General features: G+C 32.4%; 1 protein-coding gene across 2 annotated transcripts; it reads right to left on the bottom strand.

The window, feature by feature from the left end:
- Positions 1-770: 770 nt before the first annotated feature.
- LOC119835893 (UDP-N-acetylglucosamine--peptide N-acetylglucosaminyltransferase 110 kDa subunit-like) lies at positions 771-14707 on the bottom strand. 2 transcript variants are annotated; one of them, XM_038360993.1, is made up of 9 exons: positions 14466-14707; positions 13995-14242; positions 7469-7863; positions 5850-7075; positions 5479-5770; positions 5223-5403; positions 4896-5000; positions 2968-3149; positions 771-1439 (listed from the first exon to the last, which is right to left on the bottom strand). In XM_038360993.1, the coding sequence occupies exons 2-8, from the start codon at positions 14111-14113 to the stop codon at positions 2990-2992; spliced, it is 2478 nt and encodes an 825-aa protein (XP_038216921.1). In that variant the 5' UTR covers positions 14114-14242; positions 14466-14707; the 3' UTR covers positions 771-1439; positions 2968-2989. The 2 variants fall into 2 exon arrangements, with proteins under 2 accessions (XP_038216921.1, XP_038216922.1); XM_038360994.1 differs by having other exon boundaries at positions 3001-3149.
- Between the last annotated feature and the right edge of the window lie 9303 nt (positions 14708-24010).

Genomic DNA, 24010 nt, shown 5'->3' with positions numbered 1-24010 from the left:
TACTGCGTTTTATTTCTGACACCCTATAATTTCCTTATTATATAAATACAGCATCATCATCAGCCCATATATGGACACACACCTCATTTGAAGGTTCACTCACTAATCCACCAGTTTGGCAGATGTCACATGTCGAACTTTAAAATCTCGAACATGCCAGTTTCCTCACGATGTATTCCTTCAGCGTTACGAGTAGTGATTATGACATCCATAAGCGCTGACAAATTGAAAACTCAATTTATTTCTTACCAAAATTTTTCATTATAATTCATATTCTTACATAGTAATTGGGTCCTTTTAAACTGCAGTTCAATTAAAATCAATTTATTTTATCACCATGTGGAACAATGTCAGTAAGCTTATTTCGTGACGTCACATAGGTATGTCACACTTTTGTTTTTTTTTATATTAGAAACTTGGTTTTTGGTTAGACATAAAAAGTGTGAAGTCCCGTGTCCCCTAGTGGGGTATGGGGCAGATGATGTACATCCGTTTCACTAATCGATTTTCTTTAGGGACAAGTAGGTGATCAGCCTTCTGTGTCCTGCCAGACCGGGACATTTTTTTTTTTTGCGTCCCCACCGGGAATTGAACCCAGAACCCCTCGGTTCTACGCTCACGCGTTAACCACTGTACCAAGGAGGCGGTCAAGTTAGACATGGCTTCAAATAAAAGAGAAATAAAACAAAAAAAAAGTTTATCTATTTATTGCATAACCAACTTTTGTTTAAAATCTCATTTAAGGTGGTACAACCATTGGATACAAACAACTGCAATTATTATGTGTGGTTTTGAGTTTGCCTTTGCATAGTAATAAGAGCTTAAAATTTACTACCTGACCCGATTAAACACATACATTGATCAGACATTACCCTGAGTGAAATATTATTAAGACACGTAATTTATATTCAAATATTAAAATCAACAATTTTAATGCCCCATTCGGTGCGTAAGAAAAAAATTGTGAAAAGCTAGCACGTGTTTCTTCATACGATTCTTTTAATCCATATTCCTAATCCTATCATGTCCCATCGTGTCTGCTTAAGGTTAAAATGTGTGTGAGTCCATAATATCTACACACACATTTTTACCTAAAGCTTTAGATAAGACAACGATACTTGCAAAAAAACAAGGCTCGCAACACAGTCGTACTACTGTAAAAAGTTGTGAGATCCATGTGTCACTCGTATTGTTTGCCCTACTTGACGATTAATTATTAATGTTATATGTAGTGCGTTCACAGAACGTGCTTTTGTGTATAAAAAATTATAACTAATCCATACATTATCAACCATAAGTGGCAAAATAAATAAACACAAACACACAAATGTTTTATTTCACACAAACACTTATACATTTAAAATTGGTGTAATACTTCTAATTGATCCAGAATTTTCTTTGACTTCTTTCCGGACGGACGTGTCATTCAGATCCTTAAACTGAAATTGACAAAAGGTAAATTTTAATATGTACCTATCTATTAAATTTCATTACATTTAACTGAAACACAATGTTAAATTCAATACATCTAAATTCATTTTTAATTCTTAATGTATTAAATATGTCTTGTTAATTAGTCACGTTATTATGACATAGAGATAATATCCAGTCTTCTGAAGTACAAAAGGCCTTTAAAAACTTCTTATGATTGATGGAAATTCTCATTCGATAACTCCATTTTCCTCGGGCTTCCAACATTAAAGTAAACTGCTCTATATTTATAGGTTTAAGAGAAATCATTAAATGGTGAATCACAATACATTGGATTGATTACTAATTCTCAATGATCATGATTTAATTAAGATTGTTTTTGTGGCGTGGTGTATATAAATAAATAATAATAGTATGCGTATTGTAGAAAACAGCCAGTCCCCAAAATAACAACTTGTTCAGCAATATTCAACAATGGCCAGCGAACTATAGAGGAAATTTTTCGTTTATACAAAATAAGGTTTTATTTACACTCCCAACAAAGTTTTATTAAATACCAGTCAATATTTTCAGCCCGTATAAGTGCATGATGTACCAAGGATGATGTAGCAACGATACAATTACCGAATCATTTAATACTAGCTGCGCCCTGCGGTTTCACCCGCATAAGTCCTTATCCCGTAAGAATATCGGGATGAAAAGTTGCCTACATTTTATTCCAGTTGTCCAGCTATCTACGTACGAGATATCAATGCAATCGATTCAGTAGTTTTTGCGTGAAAAAGCAAGAAACACACACACATCCTTACAAACTTTCGCATTTATAATATTAGTAGGATAGGATATAATATTAAGTACCTATACTATAAGAAAAAACATCAATTCACGTCAAAAGTCATTCCTAACCACCACCTTTATAGAAATAACAGATATAGAAAAGCAATAACCAGATCTGATTAATTGAGATATGTTTTCCGGATATAACCATAAAGCAGTGAAAGTTAAAAGTTATTTTTAAACAGACTGACTAAGCGCCATCTAGCGGTTGCTATTAATATGCGTCTTGTGACTTTCACTGTCACTTTGAAACACGTGCACTGAAACTACGTCATTTCTACATTTTCTTCGCCCTGAGCGACATCTATGGATATTGTTTGTAAAATAAAGTTTCGGTTTTGTTTCAGATTTCATGGGCGGCAAATACAAAGGTTTGTTCGTACTTCTTAAGTTATTGTACGTATTCATAAATATTTTGCTGTTCTATGTCTACAATGCATTTATATGCGAAAAAAATATGATAAATTCGTGATCTTAAATCATTTCATGTTTATTTTATCGGTGGAATAGTAACTATGTGTTGAATAATTACGGTCTTAGTCATAAAACTTTAACTAAAGTAAGTTTAAAACCTTCGATTTTGAACAACATTTTTTACAACATCTATTAAACTACTCGGATTTTACGCGTGCGAAGCCGCGGGCAAAAGCTAGTTTATGAATAAGACCGTTAGTTTGAAGTAGTTCCATAAACACTTACAAAGACCTGGTAATAAACCAGGTTAATCCGTACCCGCTGATATATGATCCGGGCTGCATCCATTTTCATAAAGCTCCCACATCTTAGTGTACAATGTTTCTAAACCTTCCGTGTAGTATTTACAATTGAACAGAGGGCTATCAATTCGAGCGTTGTATACTTTGGCTCGAATATACTTTCGACTGGAAAAATAATTAATATTAAATTAGTACTCGGAATCAGTTTGTATAAATAACATAAATAAAAAAATATCCAGTGACCCAATGGTTTCAGCTTTATATACTAAGTATACATTCTTTCTTTTTATAATTGTACATAATCTCTTGTCCTTTGTGATACGCTGTATCTAACAAGTTTCAAATTTAAAAGTCATTTTAAATGATAATATATCTAGGTAAGCGCCTATATGATAAAGGTTGCTTCTACGGTATTGAGATGTTTCACCGTAGTAAAAAGAGGCCCATATTCCCCAGCTACCTATCTCCAAATTTATCTCCAAAATTAAAAGTCTTGTTATATAATGTAATTTTATTGATGTAAAAAAGACAAAAAAGAAACTACAACAATCTTGGGTTATAATATTAGCATTATAAACTGATAATTCTTCCAAACAAAATGTTTTTGTCCATTATCTCTTACTAGATTGGATCTACTTTATTTTGAAACTTTTAATAAATATGCTTTCTGTTTGATTAATTCAGGAAACTTTCCCCGCGGCAAAAATAGGAAGCTTGTCCACGTGAAGACAACTTCAGGGGGTGTTTGTAAGGTTATGTTGATATGAAACTAGATGGCGCTATATCCAAAATAAAAGAGTATTATTGAAAATTTATTAAACCGTGACGTCTTAAAGCAGTACTAATCCCAGTGTGGGATAGTGATGGCGCTATTATATTCTGTCTGTTCTCACACTATGTTATACACATATAGTAAAACGTAACATAATATATTTAATTTATAAAATTCCTTATAAGTGAAGAAGCAGAAATCGCTGAAAAGTTCACTGACATGTTTTGCCGTTGAAAGATAACATGTCGAAAACGAGATGAGTAATTAATGTTCGTTTAATTACGAACATAAATTGAGTGCGGTATCTAAACCAATATTAAACGTAATACTAAACAAATTCGTTATGATTTCTTACCAGTACCCTACTATTATTTATGTATCAATATAATTCAGATTTACGATTTATTTATTTGGTTCTCAAGAATAAGTTTAGTAAGCTACATGATTTAATAAGTGTAGAAGGTCTTCTGGGTTTCTGAGAAATATAATAAAGTTTTTGTTATTACATTTTTCTTGTAGTATATAATATCAATCTTTTGAATCGAGTGAAAAAGATGCCTTTTTTCAAGTCAATAATAATTCGCGCAGAATCGTCTTTGTGACCATGAAGGACTTATACCAAAAAACGTTTTCGTTTGTTAAACTGTCAGTAGCATATAATTTACACTACGGAAATTATTTAAGTAAAATCGTGACCGCCAATTTATCGCCAACCAAAACAATAAGTCCATCGTTCAAACAACTCATTACTACGTATCGCATAAATTCAATTCAGTAGCGGAACATAATAACATCCCTGTTTAGATCTTAATATTTCCTGGCTACTTATGCACATTTATCTTTTTATATAAATCGTCAGCATTTAGCGTTATCTGGCAGTGCAGTATGATAAATAAGTGTGGAAGGTTGTCAACCAAACGAATCACGAAGTAATTCATAGTACTTTTAGCCCTCATTGTTGTTGATATTTGTATGACCAGAGTGAGTTCTGTATTTACAGAGATTCTTATAGGATGGCTGATACTTAGGTTTCTCAATAAAATACGTAAAATTTGTCTTGAAATATTAACAGGTACAAATCCAATAATATTGTAATAGATACGCTAAATAAACACAATACAGAGTTTACATATACTTACTATTGAACGTCTAATCCCATTCTAACAGCGATGTCTTCGTAGTGACTCCTATCACGCGCTATTAGTTCGGGACATTTCAATGATATCAGTTGAGATGCGGCTACTCTGGAATTATTATTTTATAGTGATTAAGAATACCACCAAACAGTTAATACAAACACAATTCAAGGATCACCGGAGCAGTGACGTAGACCGGATGTACTGTTATAATTTTTCATCTATTTTATTCATCACATTCTTCATATCGCAAGTATTTCTGAATTGTGAACTTCCAATAAGGATTGCTATTGAATTACTGTTTGTAATGAATTTTTAGAAAATATGTACCTGGATGCCAGAGTATCTCCTGGGAGAGTGACAACAGGAGTGCCTGCCCATAAGACATCCATAGTTGTTGTATGACCATTACATAAAGGTGTGTCCAAACACACGTCAGCCAATTGACCTCGACGTACGTGCTCCTCCTTACTAGCTATTTTTGAAAAAATAATTCGACCAGGATCTAAACCTGAAAATATTATAGTTATCTTATAAATGTCTGCATTATATCAATAAAATGTATTGCAATATTTCATTCTCTTACCTAAAGCCTGAGAATATTTATGTATATTAGGTTCTCCTGCTAGTGGAAAACTTACGAGCCAAAGAATACTATTCGGCACCTTCTTGAGAATTTTTACCCACGATTTCAAAATATTTGGATCCGCTTTATACAACTGATTAAAATTACAATAAACGATAGCATCTTCTGGTAACCCATACTGATATCTTGATGTTATCACGATATTCTTGCAAATTTCTTCCCCATTTGCTACTTTTTCATCACAAGATACTATGCTAAGACCATTTTGTATTGATACATCACCAACATACACCTGTAAATTATTTGTTATTTATAAATTAAGTGCTTTGAATCTTCCAATAACTAGTAAGTTAATAATAAATTATTATTACTTGTCTTTCAGTAGAATCCTTTGTTGATTCAATCACATATTTCGGAATGTTTATTATTTGTTCTAATACTTCTATTGGGTTTAAATCATCATAATGTAAATTCAGTTTATTTGTTTCAACACTGAAATATTTTTCTAAATCCTCATGGTAATTTACGAGTGCTACAATTTCACCCAGGGTCTCATTTTCAATTCTTAATTTATACCGCTTTTGTAAATGGGGAAACATTTGCATATGATCTCCAACAAAGTACGTAAACGGCATGTAAGCAAATTTTTCACTAAAATCACGCTCCGCTTGAATCGGACAAGAAATTCTATCACATATTATATAATCCATATATTTAGCACCACTAGTACCAGGATAACCAAGCCACATAACTTGGATGGGCGCTGGTTTTAAAGCAAATAATTCATTTCTGGACCCTTTTGTGTAACCATTCATATTTACTAATATGTGGATACCATCACTAACTATTCTATTCCCAGCATCAGTATTAGACGCAACTTGAGACAAATCAACAAAATGTTCTGATTCTCTAACTATTTTACTACGGAATGTTGAGCCATCGTTTGCATTTAATGCATAACAAAAAATTTCAACTTTTGATTGGTCGTGAAGTCCTGGTACTGATTGCATCAAATGCGATGTCGGATGATTTCCGAAATCGCTACTGACGTAACCAATACGTAATCGGCCGATTCTCTCGATACTTTTTGCATTGCGTACTACGTTTAATCCTTTAACTTTTTCTAAATACAATAATGCATGCTTCGCAGCTATTTCCCTTCTACACTTATTCGTTAACGGATATAAAATGGAATGATGTGGATGGACTGATGATAGTTTTTCACTATTTAATTGACTCTCGACTATAGAAACTATTTTACTCATACGCTCGTCGTAATCACGCCAATCACAAACAATTTGCAGACAATGTGTTAAATTACAGTAAGCATCCGGGAAATCCTCTCTTAATGAAAGAGCCTTCTTGTATGCTTCAATAGCTTCAGTAATATTACCCGTATCTTTATAAATACTAGCTAAGTTACAATGGGCGTCGGCAAATGAGGGATTGATTTCGATCGCTTTTTTAAAACATTTTAAAGCCCCCGATACATCTTGTAATTCACGTAACGTGTTTCCCATATTGCTGTAGGCATCCGCAAACTTTGGTTGAATATTAATTGCTTGTTCATAATGCATTAGCGCTTCGTAGTATTTTCCTGAAAAAGAGATAATTATCACAATTGTGTATTGTACTCTTGTGATAATCGAATAATTAAGGAACGCAAGTATTGGCATAATTAATGTACGCTGTAAACATTAATTGTTTCGCAAGGCAAATCATTCGCATAAAATTTATTACAATTACATAATTATATTATTATTATACATAAATAACACAATCATTTAAGTAAAATTATAATGCGAATTATATTGATATTATTTATCAATACAACGTTAATTAGAAAATTCCTGGCTTGAATGCTGAAACTAATATATATCTTTAGAGAGTTACATCAAAATGTTTTACGAGCTGCTGCGCTAATGAAGGAAGTATTTCTATATTATTTTCACATAGATAACATTTCTTAATACAATGATAAAATATTTACCTTGTTGTTGCAAAAGAGATGCTAAGTTGCTATGAGTGACAGCAAAATTAGGGAAAACCTCCAACGCTTTCATGTACAACTTAGTGGCTTCTTCGATTTTCCCCAGTTCTCTTTTAACATTTCCGAGGTTATTAAGTGAATCGACATGCGAAGGGCACAAATGTAACGCCTTGCTGTAGCATTCTTCTGCTTCATTAACGAGGCCTTTTTCTTTCAGTGCATTAGCTAAATTGCAGTAAGCGTCAGGGAAATTGGGATGTAATTCAATGGCGCGTCTATAGGTATCTATAGCTAAGTCAATGAAACCTTGTTTGTAATATAGACATGCCAAATTTCCGTATATAATCCCATTGTTTGGAGTAAGCTTCAGCGATTGGAGATATACTGCTACCGCTCTGGAATTATAAACAGAATTCAATCGATTTGATGTGTTAACAATCAATCAGGTTTTGGCGTATGATTCAGAACGTGGTAACATTTAGTTCTAGGAAAATTAGTATATTATTTTGGAAATAGTAATAAATTTACTCAACTACATTCACTTTGCGTATGCAATGAATTTTGTTGTTTATTGCGATAAAGAAATCGGTGGAAGTAATATTTTCTCTAAAATTATGTTTATAATTAAAATGTTGATACGTTGTAAAAACCACATGATTTATTGTATGATTATTATTGAGATAGCTAGCAATGGATATTTTAAGGTGTATTATATTAAATTGCGAAGATATTTTGTCTAATAATCTGAACAGTTTTAGCAATAAATATAATTCCTTTTATTATTATTATAATAGTATAAAGAATTGTTATAATCTATACATCAGGTTTATTTTTAGCTGTGAGTGGTTCTAATGAAAGAGATATAAAATTTAGCCGAACAAAGTGGTCGGTAGAAGGCTAGACAGAATTAATTAAATTGTATGAACTTTTCCAGCAAAATTTTCCAGGAATTCAATGAAAGCTAGGCACAAAAATAGGTACGTAGATAAATGCGATTAATAAAGTCTTTATTTTCTGCCATTAATGTTCTATTCTTAACTTTATTAGAAAGTAGCTTTCTAAGAAGGAAAATATATACAGTCCCGGGGTTTTCCATGCAAAGCTGCCACTCCCGTGTGTTTTCTGGGATAAAACTATCTTAAGTTCTTTTTCGGGTCTCTAATTATATCTCTAGCATATTTCATTCAATGGTTTCGAAGATTTTGATGTGAAAATGACTCAGAAAGATACATAGACAAGCATAGCTACTTTCGCAATTATAGAATTTGTAGAGAAACTGCTCGCCCCAGCTCTACCCGGGCGGCCGTCTACATTAATTAAATCATTTTCAAATGTTTAATAGATATTATCCTAATGCAAGATAATCCAATTAAACTAAATCATCGAAATTCGTTTAGCCATTCTTGAGTTATAAGTGGGGTAACTCTCACAATATATGTATGTACTAAAGTAAAGTTTTTTACTACCTTTTGCCCACGGCTTTGCTCGCGTATATTAAAAATATTGGTGTTTCGTGAATTTTCATAGAGGATGTATTATGACACTTTTAACGAATTAAGATATAATTCGGGGGTCGATATTATATTGCAATGCAATTACTCTTTTAAAAAGTCTTTTAATGTATGAACAATTGTGAGATTCATATTATATTATATGTCTGTACATATTTATTATATATATTAAGACACATAATAATTATAAAATAAGTTGTTTACATTGGGGATATAGAAATCATTTCCTTTTATTAGACGACGTACGTTGCGTAACGTATGATGTAATATTTTAGCATAAAAACCTTCATTTTTCAATATTACGATCGTAAATATTTTATCTTACATTATTTCTACGACTAAACGCTTTACTAGAGGCCTTTGTATCCTCGGATGAAATAGCTCAATCAGTATCTATCCTTTTTCGGACAGAAAATAAATTGGCGGTAAAAAATGGGAATAGAAATTTGACACTTTCCCGCCAAATAATAATCTATCCCATCTATAAATGTGTTGCTAAGCGTAAAACTCGACAACGGTTCCACCAGTCGGCAATTTTTTCTTTTTTTGTTATCGAACAACAGCTTTTTACGGAGAGAACAAACGTACCACGGGTGAGGCCGAAGCGGATTGCTAGTATTTATAAGAAAACGTAACATATAATTTGTCGCTTACAAGGACAGCGTATCAGACGGTAGGAAAATTATGTAACTTGATATAATGCTAGACGTAGGTATCTACAAAGCATAAAATATCATATCTTCTTGGTTTTATTCCAGCTACAGCCGCATGGAAATATGTGAATAAAATGCGATGAACTTTTTCTATTTGAAATGGGATCAATCTCGAACTCATTACCTGAACTCGAGTTGAATTGAAATGTAAAATGCATTTTTCAGCCGAAGCGCTTGGGACTCATATATAGGTATCTTTAAATAATTTAGTAAATAATTCTTTCTGGATATCGAATGAAATAAATGAGTGGACGAAAATAGCAAAAATCATAATAAGTTATTTTATCCCCTCCCAATTAGCTGATGCCCGCGGCATTTTTCCGCGTGTTTATATAAATTTTAATACAGCAAATGGTTAAAAACCAACACAAGTTTATTGGGTCCATCAACAATCCTACTAATATTATAAATGCGAAAGTTTGTAACGATGTGTGTGTGTTTGTTACTCTTTCACGCAAAAACTACTGAACCGATTGCAATGAAATGTGGTACGTAGACAGATGGACAACTGGAATAACACATAGGCAACTTTTTATCCCGACATTTCTACGGGATACGGACTTACGCGGGTGAAACCGCGGGGTGCAGCTAGTATTTAATAATTTCGTAGTTTTGTTTAAGAATACATTTGATTGTTTACCTGACAATGGTTCGCCAGATAGTAAGCGATCATAAAAACCCATGAACATATTTTGCAGAGGTAAGTCAATGCAATTGCGTTGCCCGCTTTTAAAGGGTAAAGAATACACATTGGCGACGTGAAAAACAGAATGATATGGAAAAGGTGAGGAACCTGATAAGGGCCTGCGGCTCCCTCACTCACCATACGAAACACAGCATCATTCACGTGCTACTTTACGCCCTTCTGTGGACAGTAGTAGCTTTCCCAGTGCACGCTGACCCAATTCGAACCATACTTTAGAAATAAAAAATGATTATGACAGCGTTCTACTGAAAACCATATTATACATATTATACGTTGTCCGCAACGTATTTATACTAATACAACAACACTACATTAAAGTTCCGATAAATACAAAAAAGCAATTCATAAAATCTAACAAAATTATTAACCATCATTCTATAAGGTTTTAAATTTGTAGCACTTAAATCGCTCTCATACCAACTGGCGAGAGCCCTAGACGCCTTATATGCATCGCAGCAAAACCCATTGTCAGAGGAAGTCTATCTATATTTCTACAGACTATCTCATTATGTCTAGTAGTTTTCGAGATTTTGTGATGAGTCAGTGAGCTTCAGCTTTTATATAAATAGATGATTATTAAATACCTATTTTAGTTTAAGTAAATATTTGCTTCATTTTGCAAAAATAATAACTCAATATAGAATTAGTTTAGGATTACAATAATTTTAGTTTATTAAAATCATAAGGCTTGTCGATGAAGAATAAGGACAAGTGGTTAATTTAATAGAAAAATAAAGTGTTATTTTCATCTAGCCATGACCCACGGTTATTTAGACGCAAGCAGTACTTCCCAAAAATTATGAATATCAAAATCACGACTATTTTATTCGAAAAAATATACTAAACAGAACCACCATGACGTTTTAATATAATTTAGGAACAATTTAATTAATTTGCCTATATTAATATCAAAACCAGTAAAAATACCAACAATTGTGGAATATGATCATGTAATTTGGTACACAAGGTACCTTAAATTGAAATGTAATTGGTTTTTAGGACAAGAATATTTCCTAATAGACAATACATATTATGTTATGAGTCTGTTTTTGGTATAAGTAAGAGGCACCTTATTTTTAGATGAAATCTGGCCATGATACAATTCGGACGTCCCTATACTTCAACGTATTTATTAATTCAAATACTATATTCATACCTTGATATACTTTATGTTGCTCCATTAAAAAAAAAGCTATGAACTATATTCAAGTTCACAGTTCATAGTTATATAAGCCAAATCTAACGCCAGTAGACCGGTCTCCGACTATGATCATGGACTGAGATTTATGAAAGCCTCGATAGTTATTGTTCTTCACTTTTGCACGAACAAGGACCGCGATATAAAAAAACAAATCCAGAGCACAGAGCATTTTGGAATGGCGTTTCAATTTGTCCACAAATTTACTCTCACGAAGCACAGGGACTTTGATTTCGCGATAAATAGATTTTCATTTTTACGAAGGTGCCCAAATGTTATTCGTATTTCTGAAACGTATATTTGAATATGTTTTTCATCAATTTAACTCCTTTGTGAGGATTTTGTTGACTGATGGCAAAATATCAGTAATTTTAATTTTTTCCGTCTGTATAACTTTGATCCACCTAATAATAATCAGATAATCTTATTCCATCACCTGAAAAGTTTCAGCAGGTGGAGGCCAATAAGCAAATATTATATTGAAACTTTTTCTGTCATACATAAAGATGTGAATATAAACATGCGGTATTCATATAGTTCAAGGTTGCAACACATTCAATTGTTAACATGTCGCGAATTCTCATGAATGGTATAACTTATTCATAGATCGGCTATGTACGAGTACTCGCAAGCCTGGGGGATTGCTGCGCTGGGTTAAAAATTGTGCTTGAAAAGTTACAAATAATACATTCTGTAATATTATATGCCACTTTTTCTATTTAATTCAATGAATACATACAGGAACGTCTGTCTTCCAATATTGATATCGTTGAACCATCGAATTTTAAAATAAAATCAGAACGTGAAAGAGATCTATTTCAAATTTTAAATGACTATCCGAACTGAATCCGTCTTTTCCTTTAGAAGTTCGGAACAAATACAATCTAGTCACATTGTTGCAAAATATGTCTTATACAGTTGCAATAAGTATGTTAATATATAATGATTTTCTTCTTTTATTAAAAACTATTATTTATTTTTAAAGATATGTTATAGAGAGCTGATTTGATAGATTTGTTCGACATGAATAAGCTCCGAAACCACTGGACCGATTGGAAATAATATTTCACCAGCAGAAAGGTACATTGCTTCCGAGTTACGAACGTTGTGATTTATTTTATTTTTATCACAAGTCAACCTGGGAGGAGACGGGACATGTGGCTTGTATTTCATATACAGGGAAGAAAAATACTATATTATATGAGTATCCATTCTATTTTACAATTTTTACCAAGTTGTCTGTTTGTTGTAGACAAGAAAAAGGTGCGAGAATTATGAAGTACTTATAAACTCATAGAAATATATTATATTTACTCAAAATATTGTTTTATGTGTAAATTTAGGTATAATTAGTATGACATTGCCTGTTTTTCATTTTGATTCTCTATATCCGTATTCAATCTAAGTTGCAATCATCGAGTGATAATTTTACTATAAAAAAGACAATATTCATTTTCAAAAGGATCTCTATACATATAAAATTATTTTAAATATATATATAGAGATATAATATAATTATTTACGTGTCTCAGTGTTAGTAACCATACTCTTCCGAAGCGGCTGGACCGGTGTTTTTTTTTTTGTATGCATATCAGGTAGGTCTGAGAATCAGCAACGTCTATTTTTCATACCCCTAAATAATAAGAGTAAGATAGATAGTGTTTGGCGGGTCAGCTAGTAATATATAAAAAAAAAGTTATGAGAATTATGTAAAGGTAATAAACGAATGTCCAGTAGTGACAAGTAAAATGCAATTAGCCTTTAAAAGTCGTTTCGATAACGACTTGCTTTTTAAAGGACATTATATTTTTCAAGAAACAAATACATTTTCTGGTATATATTGGTACTTTCGATGTATCGATTAGGTAATGGCCTTATGCAATTATTTATCCATAGCATACTTGATCGCAATCGCCTGTTATATTCACATATTTTATTCACACGAAGTTGTCGGTTTACCAACGTTTTAAATGCAGTTATAGAAAGACATTGATCAATAAAATAAATTAATCTATCTTCATCGATAGCATGTTCCTTTATCGACATGTGTTATTGAATCCTACCAATATTATAAACGAAGAAGTTTGTAAGAATGTTACTCTTTCATAGTATGAAATTTGGTAGGAGAGATAGATTATAGCCTGAATTAATACATAGACTACATTTAAGCCAGGCTACATACGCGAACGAAGCTAAGGTTCCTGCTGGTCAAATATTAATTAAATACATAGATGGATATTAATGAAATTTTTAGTTTTACTTGTTTAGTCTACAAATATTTTCCGAAAATATAACGTAAGAATTATTCCCTTGACGAGTCAGTAAAAATCAAAATAAATAAAAAGTCAACTAATGAAACCGGACAAATCCTTTGATCGGACGAAAAATGAATACCTACCTTTTGATTTTATTTTTAATCCAGTCGACGCAGCCATCAGAGAATGACGCTGTTTCGGACGCGAGTTTTGGCGGTGCGATATTGATGACCGTATACACGACAACGCATTGGTAATCCATAACACGGTCATGTCCTCAGTGCTCCGCTCTCTAACTGACTTCGCGTCGACACGACGCGCCCGCGCAGTTTGCCAAGCGACGCGACGCAATCGGTGACCTTCACGCACGCATGATACAAACCGCGGGAATCTTTGAAATTAAAGACTAGAGATCAATCAAATTTGTATTTAGAATGGCGTAACGACATATCGAGGTGGGTTTCGATTGTGAATTTGGAAATTTTATTTCATTTTTTCTTTGTCTAGAAATGTTGTTGTTTCATTAATGGAAATAGCAAATGAGATAGTAGCGTGATGAATAAAAAAAACTCGCTAATACAAAAACTCTAATTCAAAGTAAAACAAAAACCCACCACTCGTCTGGGGATGCGTGCGTCATTAATATTCAAAAACTTATTCGAAATTCAAATAATAGAGCGTCAGTTGCTCGCGCCATTTGAATTTTACGCTGTCACAATATGGAAGACATGTTGTATTTCAATCATGGAGATACGGAGCTGTAAAACTCAAAAACAGTCGTCAAATGTTTACGTGTTTATAAAAGCGTGTATTCGCGAATATCGAATGTGAGTCAAAGCGGCTAGACGCGGCGGGATCTGAGCACGACTGCTGCTGGTTACGAACGCTACGAGCTTTCAGAAATCCCTCTAAGTGTACTTCCCTTCACGACTGTACTCTGCGCAACCGTCGAAACTATTAAATTTATACTCTACACCTTACAGATAAGACGCAGATTTCAAGAAACTTTTATATTATTAAAATTGTAAGTCCAATATTAAAATCAAATTTGAAACTGCTGAAATTGCAACGTACTAATGGTCGGAGTGCTCATTGAGGCAAATAATTTGCCCATGTATCGTATTTAATTACACGTTTTTACTATTATTGGAGTGAATTATTGTTGAATGTCTTTTAAGAGATGTTTGTGATTTCAATTCATTTATTATTTGAAGTAATGATATTTGTAACATTATTTTATATTTGATATTTATGACATTTTCATCACGTTGTCCAAATTGTTTGACATATTCATACTTTATTTATCAACAATAATAATTAAATTCATGGCTTCTATGGCTAATTCAGATTTAGACGTGATATTGATGTATCCGTATTGTAAAAATTGACCTATTATTGTTGTATCAAATAAATATATGCACCAATAAGGTCTCTAGAAGGTTTATGAATACAAAAGAACACATGATATTAAAAATAATGTTTGTAGGTTGTATACTCTTTATAATTCTAATTAAATAGTTCAATAATTTAGTACTAACAAGGTATTACAGCGTGGCTTCCCATATTCTGAATACTATCTGAATACGATCAAGATTAAGTATACATATGTCTGTTTATATCAAAGGCCATTCAATTTAAGTTAGGGTATCTATACTATAGTGTATTCATTACGTAATAGCGTCTAAGTAATTTTAGAAGCGCGTGATTCAATTAGTGTCAATAAAGGCAAAATACCTGATACAATTTGCTTCGGATCCAAATATAGAGCTTCTATTCTGTTATAAAATCTATTTTTCTAATACTGAAAATGTTCTGAGTATTCTTCGCTATGCTGAAATGCAAGTTCAATATTGCAATCGACAATCCCAACAAAAGGGTCTATCGTACCGTAAACACAGGGGTAAGCTGAAATTTTAGAACGAATAATACAGCAGATGTAATAGCTTGCAACGGTCTCTGTATAGTGGTCCAAGTGGCAGGTAAGATAATAAATGAACAGCAGTATCTGTTAGATGCTCACGTAACTACACTGTATCAGAAGAAAATACTAAGTAAGGTGTAAAAGTTTCACGGATTATGAATGTTCTAGAAAGAAACTCCGGGCGCGGCTAAATAAAACTCATTACAGAAAATAGGTAGGGCGTATAATAACATCAATTAATTGTGTTTTAACATGAAAATGTATACGTATAAAGCCATTGTCCAAAGACCATGTCCCTACACACGATTGCTTTGACAAGTGTAAAATGTACGAACTCCTGGTGACCTACTGACCTACTAAATGTTAACCAAACCATGGAATTGTAGCTTTAAATTTGTAATGAATGCGGTTACATGTAACAAGAGTTTTGTCTACAGTTTTATTACGCTGAAGTGTGATTGTTGTTTTGTCAATCTAAACTACCGATATGTTTTTATTAATTTCGTATTATTGGTTATGTCTACAGTGAGGTAAAGACCAATGGAAGAAGGAGGACTTCTAATGCCCGCTATATTAATCTATAATTTTTCAGCAATAACCTACATTCCCCCTTTAATATAAAAACACTCCAAAATATTCTGTATTTTGAAAAAAAAAACCTAGTTGCCAGATTTCTCATAACTTATTTTATGTTGTTCGTGTATTTTATAAGAATCAATGTCAATAAGAAGGAAACAGGCTCTTATTGGCGTCAATTTTAAAATATTTAAGTTCAAAAATAAAAAAATCGGTCAACGCCCCACTAACCCGCTTTACCGAAACTAATTTATTCTGGACTTCTCACTGCCCCCTCTAGACCTTCTACAAGAGACTGAGAAAGACTGACAGACAAACAAATGTATATATGCAATCATGTATATTTTTTTTATTAATTTAAATTCATATTTATAACAATAGGTTTTGTAAAAAACCAAAACGCATTCAATTCGAAAAACTATCGAAATATATTTTTAATCAATAGTCCCTCATATGATATAAAACGTCTATTTTATACATTATATATTAAAAAACCAGGGGAAAGAGTGTTTTTATGAACATTTTCAAGGGAAAATCGTTTATTGGAAAACACGTGCCGATGGAACAGAAATGAAATTATGCGCTGATGCAAATGCTAAAACATCTACCGTGTTTTGAAGAGCATTCGTTGGCATCATAATTCAATAGCTTTAGGCATTTGCTTTGATACACTTTACTTTGAAGTGACACAGATTTCATAGTTTGAAGGTGTATGAATATTAATACTAATCTTCTGGTATTCGTGTTATTCTGAAACCTATAAATGATATAAAATACAAAATAATTGCATATATTTAAAAGTTTAATTACGTGTACTGGGGCATAAAGTAACCCGTGACCGTGTGGAATGGGGCGGATAAATGATGTAGGAGTCGAGCACGCTTCGGCATGAATTGGGCCAGCTCGTACCGGGAAATTACCCCACAGAAAACTGGAGTGAAATAGTAGCATGCTACTTTCGTACGGCGAGTGGGGGAGGCTTACGTCCGTTTCGTTTTTCCTCACCCATCCCATTCCTCTCCTTCTTTCGTACTAGAAATCTAGTACTATTACTATATAGTAGTAGTATAGTACTCCTTGTAGTCTGACAATGCTCATGGGCGGTAGAGACCGCTTACTATCAGGCGAGCCACCAGTTCAGTTGCCCGCTTATGACATAAAAAAACACTTTCAAGGGTAAATTTCTGATACGAGTAATAAACCTTCTAAGTTCCGTCCAATCGGTACTTTATTGTACCTGACCAGAATTCATACCCAGGAGCCTATGGTTCTATAATCACGCACAAACTTCAATAACATTATTTAAATATGCAATATGCTTATATGTATGCATGTATGTTTATTCTTCTGACTGGCAATCCTGCAAAAGGCTACTGAAAATCGGCGCTCCGCATTACGCGTAGCACATGCCGAGTAGTTACCCTTTTTAGCAACACACCGATAAGTTATAAGTCCACCTTTTTTTATACGCTCGTTAACATTAGGTGGTGATAATAAACATTCTCTCTTTCTTCATTAGAAAGTCTAAAAGATACAAAAAATAATATTGACTGTAAAGGTAATACGATATTGTATCATAACTTTAAAACAGATGAAAAGTTGGGTATTATAATCGGCAATTGAGAGGCAGATTAAAACTCTTTCAAACTGTAAGTTATCGAAACTTGCTCAGGTTTTGCATTCTTTTGTGTTTGACTGAGTGAACTTTCCTCGCGATACATTTGATGCCACTTTGTGCTTCTTTAGAATACATTTTAATGTTGCTCTGGATTAAATATGACGTTTTCGAATTCGTGCGTACTTTTGATCGCGTTCTTACACATTTTAATAAGGAAGTGATGGACGAGGAACTATGTATTAGCATCTGTGGATTTTGGGTTGAGATCGAGTACGGATCGAATGTTAGTATATACTTTTTCGGTTGTTTAAGAAATTTTATTTTGAGCTCAGGTGCAAAAAGTAAAAAAAGTTATTGCCATAAAAGTATTTTATGATGAAGCGGAAATTTACACTATAAATACTGGAATAGAATAATGTATAATGGTATCTAGTGTGTGTGTGAACGTGCGATGTGTGTAAATGTGTGGTGTGATTATAGTGAAATAGAATTTATTATTGAGAAATTATTATTATTAATTACTCATATGAGTAACTAAACCTCGATCACTTTACTGAAGTAAAAGAATATTTGCTAGAATTATGTTGTTTGTCCTTTTCACAGTAATACTAGTACATACAATACAGGTTTTTATATTTCCAATTAAGAGCGCTGACATTGTAGTTGAACTTTCATAATGTATTCCAGTATTAATTATTCAATAACGTCGAAAGGAATGAATATTTAATAATTCATGGAAGTTGATCGATCGAGCTTAAATAAGTTTTGTTCTTTCAAAATGTTAAAGCGTGAAACTCAAGTAATTATGTCGGATTCTATACCGAATGAAGAATTACTCGTATTGCTTTAGCTATAACGACTGAAGCAGAAGGATTTAGATACGCGAAAAAAAGGTTTTGTGTAAATGGAAGTATTCCTTGTTCTTAATACGTAATCTTTGATATCTATTTTGTTATTTTTCTCTATGTTTCTACAAAGAAATTTTGCTATATCATTTCTCAATACTTACGTTGGTTTATAATCGATTGTCGAAGCGTTTGTCATACATTTTATTTTACGTTCTATTATTATCTGTCGACACATCGATGGATAAACAAACAGTAACAAAACAAATTGCAATAAATATTTAACTAGGTACTTTTCAATAGTCTTAGATCCGTGATTTTTCATCTAGACGAGGATACAAATATAGATAAACACATATTAATTAAGATTTTAATTTTAAAATACTTCAAGCGTGTACTTTGAACATCCCTTACTGAACTTAATTAATATCAAAGTGATACGCTATTCAATGTAATTTAAAAGATATTTGAAGTAGAATCTTGGCATAAACAAAATTTAGCTTCTATAGTAGAAAGTTCTCGTCAATGCTGAAATATATTGGCATACATAAATTACATATACAGCGTTCAAACTATATCTTCTCTGCTTAACCTTTATTTGTTTAGTTCTAGAACTGGACAAATAAGCGTGAGAGGTCTTGTCTAGACATAGACCTCTCAATCTGTGGGATGCAATTTAATCCAACAGTTGGGTCTATGATATATTCTATGGTAAGTTATGCGTAAAAAGTATCATATCATCAGATAAAATTATTCTTTTCGCAATGTTACCAAAGACAAATAAGTATATACACATTATCAGTCGAGATAATCATATTATAATAATATAATATAAAATTGAAACTTTGATCAATCTACCAGTGAATTCTCTTAGAAGTTAAACGGCCTAAAATATACACACTAGCCTGAGAGAAATATACATACTCGCTAATACTGATTTTGCATAATGTATTCAGTGCATTCGTTTGTTTGTTTTTAAATTTAATCTTTGGTTTAAAATTAATTTAACTATAGGAGATTGTATAGTTTGTTTAAATCGAAAATAGCTTTGTTCTTGAAGGAGTAAATTTTTTTTCTTTCTTTTTTTATGTCATAGTCGGCTATGGAGCTGGTTGGTCGCCTGATGGTAAGCGCTACCACCGCCCATTAACATTTGGAGAGGCATATGGCCAATTGCAGACCTTACGCCTCTACAAATGGATTGCCGACTTTAATTATTTTACAAATAATAAATTGACAATGATGCTCTGCCTTCTGAACTAGGTTATAACCTGTATCTCAGAAGACAGTGCCTACCATTTAAATTCATATATATAGTATTTGTATTTTTATTTTAATAATAATAATTAATTAAATGAAATATGATGAACAAATTCATGGTCAATTGACCGACGTGAAAAAAATCATTACTTAGTTACAAACTAACAGTTGGAAACATCTTCTGTTTTGAACAACGTTATACAACGAATGTTATAATAATCACGCGTTCTTTTCTTGACTCAGATTGCAGTTAGCCCAAGGTTGCGGTGGTGGTGGGGTAAGGTGCGGTTTATATAGCATTAAGGATATAATGTGCGAACGCGGTGCAGAAGCAGAAGTAGCAAATGAGCGTCATTCCTACCGCATTAAAACTTTCAAATCATAAAAATTATATAATAATACATTAAGATACTCTTTAAAAAAACTCTTCTCCTCTATCTGTTGACGAAAAGTAAATACAGATAGACGCGGCGCGGTAATGTGTATTATAATATTTACTGAAAACGGTATTTCTAGTAGCATTACAAAACAGCGGAGTGGTTTTGTGACTATTAATTTATGAAGAAACTTACTAAAGAAATTACGTGTCCGCGCGATTTTGTGCTTGCTAAAGAAAAAGCTAGTTTGTAATAAAATATTTATATGATAGACGAACCAAGCGAAGCGCGACAGGCATTAGCTACCTTTACTCGAATTACTTTGACATAAGATTAAGTCAAAAATATCACGAAACATGAACAGATCCAGGTTTTTTACTTCAATTTTAAAAAAGATTCGAATTTTTAATTAATGATGGGTCTAAGTCACCTTGACCTACAAGTATGTATTTCGTTTTCAGAGTGAGATCTATTTACGCAATGATTAATATTCCGTAGCGGAACAAACACAAAAGCTACCCTTCTTTCACAGAAACCTATTTCTTTCTCATTAGTACACGGCTTAACGGTTTCCCTATTACTATTTCTTTATTATTTATTCGCTTTTATCTCTAGTTTTTAATGATGACATCATTTTATTTTTATTATTATAAAATTCTTTATTTATTCTTGACTCCTGTGTCATTAATCATGTCATATTAATTAAAATAATACACTAGCTTTTGGCCAGAAGAAAGGAAATTCCTATGGGAATGAGATTTTACCGCGGTAAAAAGAGATAGACTTTATCACACACAAAAATCATAATATTATCAATAATTTCCATAAATATATAATATATTGAATTTTGATCCACTTTGTTCTTTTTTTACCTAAGTTAGCCAATGTTTACAGTCAGTGTTTGTATGTTTTTATGGATATAAAAATGTTATTAATATAATAATATATGACTTAAACACTTATGCTTCAGGGTTAGTTCATTTTATTGTCGTCCCAAATATGTTGTAGGTACCTTCTTATTTTATTAGTCTTTTAATTTTTTTAAGTTTTAGAGAATTGGTATTAACGTTATAGATGTTTATACTTCCATAAGCTGCGCTTTCTATCTTTACTTCAGCGATACTAGCTTATCATATTATTATAAATTTAGAAGTGTTTGTTTGTTTTTTTTTTTGTTTGATTAATAATGTTCACACCTTCTGGATCAAAAAAATTATGTTCGTAAACTATAGAATAATTCTTATATTTTATAGTCAAGAAAGGCGTAAGACCTCTGCAATTGTTCACGGATGGTAGCGCCAACCATCAGGCGACCCAACACCTTTATTGTCGACTAGAACAAAAAATACAGGTATTTTTATACCTGTATTTTTTGTTCTATATCTCGCATACTGCAACCGTGTACATTATACACTTTCTAGCTAACATGCATTTAATTCAGCACTCGTTAATTTATTTCAGAAACGGCTCTGAAGCGAGGACACAATAATATGACCTATTTCAAAGTCCACGATATGCATTCAACTTTCCTCTATTTCAGGTTAATAAGGTTTTTATGTATTCTGCCGTTACTCTAAATATCTTGAGGGCATACACGATTACTATACAAACAATGGGCTACATGGGCCCCTTTGTTATGTTTTAGCAAGAATATTTTCCATCATTTTTCTCATTATTATGAAACTTGCTTTGCTTCAAACGTACCTTAATGGATAAAAATGTTTTTCAGCTTAATGTGTATGTTATTTGTGTAGAAACTATGCAATGAAATTCAAAGAAAAATGTTCAATGGAATCTCTATGTATATATAATATTCTCGTGTCACTATGTTAGTTACTATATATATCTTGGCTATAGCTGGACCGATTTTTTATTTTGTATATTGATGATAAGAGTAAGGCAGAACAGCATGCCGCGTCAGCTAGTTCTACATAGTTAATAATATCCTAAATAAGATACAGCAGAAAATTTTGTTTAAATTTTTATACGCGCTTCAGGATTTCTTAAATTCTTTTATTGTTGGTAGGTCCCACGGGGGGAGCCGGGGCGGATCGCTAGTTTCATATGTTTACACACACATAATTAATCTGATTTTTTCCTATAAATAATCTGAATTATATGATAAATCTGAATAATTATTAAGCCATTGGTTGCAGTTGCAAGAATAAATGTGATTCGTCGAATATACTTCAATTTTTTTTTCAAAATACCATTAAAATTTGTTCAGTAATTTTTTGAGTTATAAGCATGTTATAAATAGGTAAATTACACGGCACTATTATAAGCAAGGCTTAATAAACGATAACATTATAACGCTTCTCAAATTATTTGCATACCCTTTGATCATCAGGTTGCCAAAAGATACGGCGCATCCAAGTCCCCTTATCTCTCACAGTGATGACATTGAAATCTAGTACTATATTGTTATTCTTACATATCTATGGTCTTGCGCAAGAAGTACGCCTTTAGCGTGCATGTAATTACTATATCTAGAACTATATCTGGATTACTGTAATTGATCGTTACCTTGTGTTGGGATTATTCAGAATTCTAACGATACTTACACATTTTACATAAGTTCTTGTATTTACATACTTAGAAGAGTAGTACGATCTGTATTTGACAAATGGACGAATAAATTTAGCGCCGCAGTTTTAAATACTCTTAAAATAAGCAGACATATTTTATTGCCACATTTATAAACAAACGACTTGGCTCAAAGCCCTAGTCTCCGTAATGTTTTCCAACGTGGACTGACGGAATGATGCTTTGTTATACGATTTCTCGGTTTTTAAGTACGGGTGTTGTGTGTGTGACATATTTTGACAACACGTCGACCGATACCAAGTATAATGAGAACTCGATGTATAAATGTATATCCAAATTAGAGCAATAATTTTTCGCCGCCAATCTCATTAACGAACGTCACAAAATTTTTCAATGTCCCAGTTATTTATAACGTGAAGCGGTGGATCGCTCACTTGCCAACATTCATACGTTTTTGACAGAAACGTTGGTAGTTATAATTAAATTGAAGAAGCACTGCCAAGGACAGTTTAAACCCTGGCTTAAACTGTTATTTTCTACGGAATATTTTTATTTGATATCACCCGAACTTACCTGGCAAGAAAATCTTATAAGTAGATTTTACCAATTACAAATGTTTCTATAACTGTTAATATAAGATATGAAATCATTGAATTCAGTATTGTCACTATCATAACAAATAAGTTAAAACATATTTTTATATATATTTTAAATACCCATGTATGAATTATATGTACTTTGTTCTGCTGTATATTTATTATTTATGTCATTCACCTGAGTTTTACGAACAAATATATATATATATGACTACAATTCATATTATTAATTAAATCCATCGTTTGCTGAAAACCTATTTGTTAGTAGAGTTTCCAATTATTAATTACTTACTTATATAGGTACAGATTCGAAGCTGTTGGTTAATTTCGTCGCAAATTTGTATTTCTGCGAGATAAAGACGTAAAGACGAATTTAATTTATAGCTTCATGCGAGCAAAGGAGATTTAATGGGATTTAG

Source organism: Zerene cesonia, chromosome Z, assembly GCF_012273895.1.
Source record: "Zerene cesonia ecotype Mississippi chromosome Z, Zerene_cesonia_1.1, whole genome shotgun sequence".
In the NCBI taxonomy this organism is placed as follows: Eukaryota; Metazoa; Arthropoda; class Insecta; order Lepidoptera; family Pieridae; genus Zerene; species Zerene cesonia.
This window is presented reverse-complemented; position numbering and strand designations above follow the sequence as displayed.

What these genes read in the sequence shown, in the direction of transcription:
- LOC119835893 (XM_038360993.1), bottom strand. Translation starts at nt 14,113, where the DNA reads ATGGATTACCAATGCGTTGTCGTGTATACGGTCATCAATATCGCACCG. An exon ending in AGGATTCTACTGAAAGACAA is followed by an intron (nt 5,771 to 5,849) that starts GTAATAATAATT and finishes AATAATTTACAG; the next exon opens with GTGTATGTTGGTGATGTATC. An exon ending in TAAATATTCTCAGGCTTTAG is followed by an intron (nt 5,404 to 5,478) that starts GTAAGAGAATGA and finishes TAATATTTTCAG; the next exon opens with GTTTAGATCCTGGTCGAATT.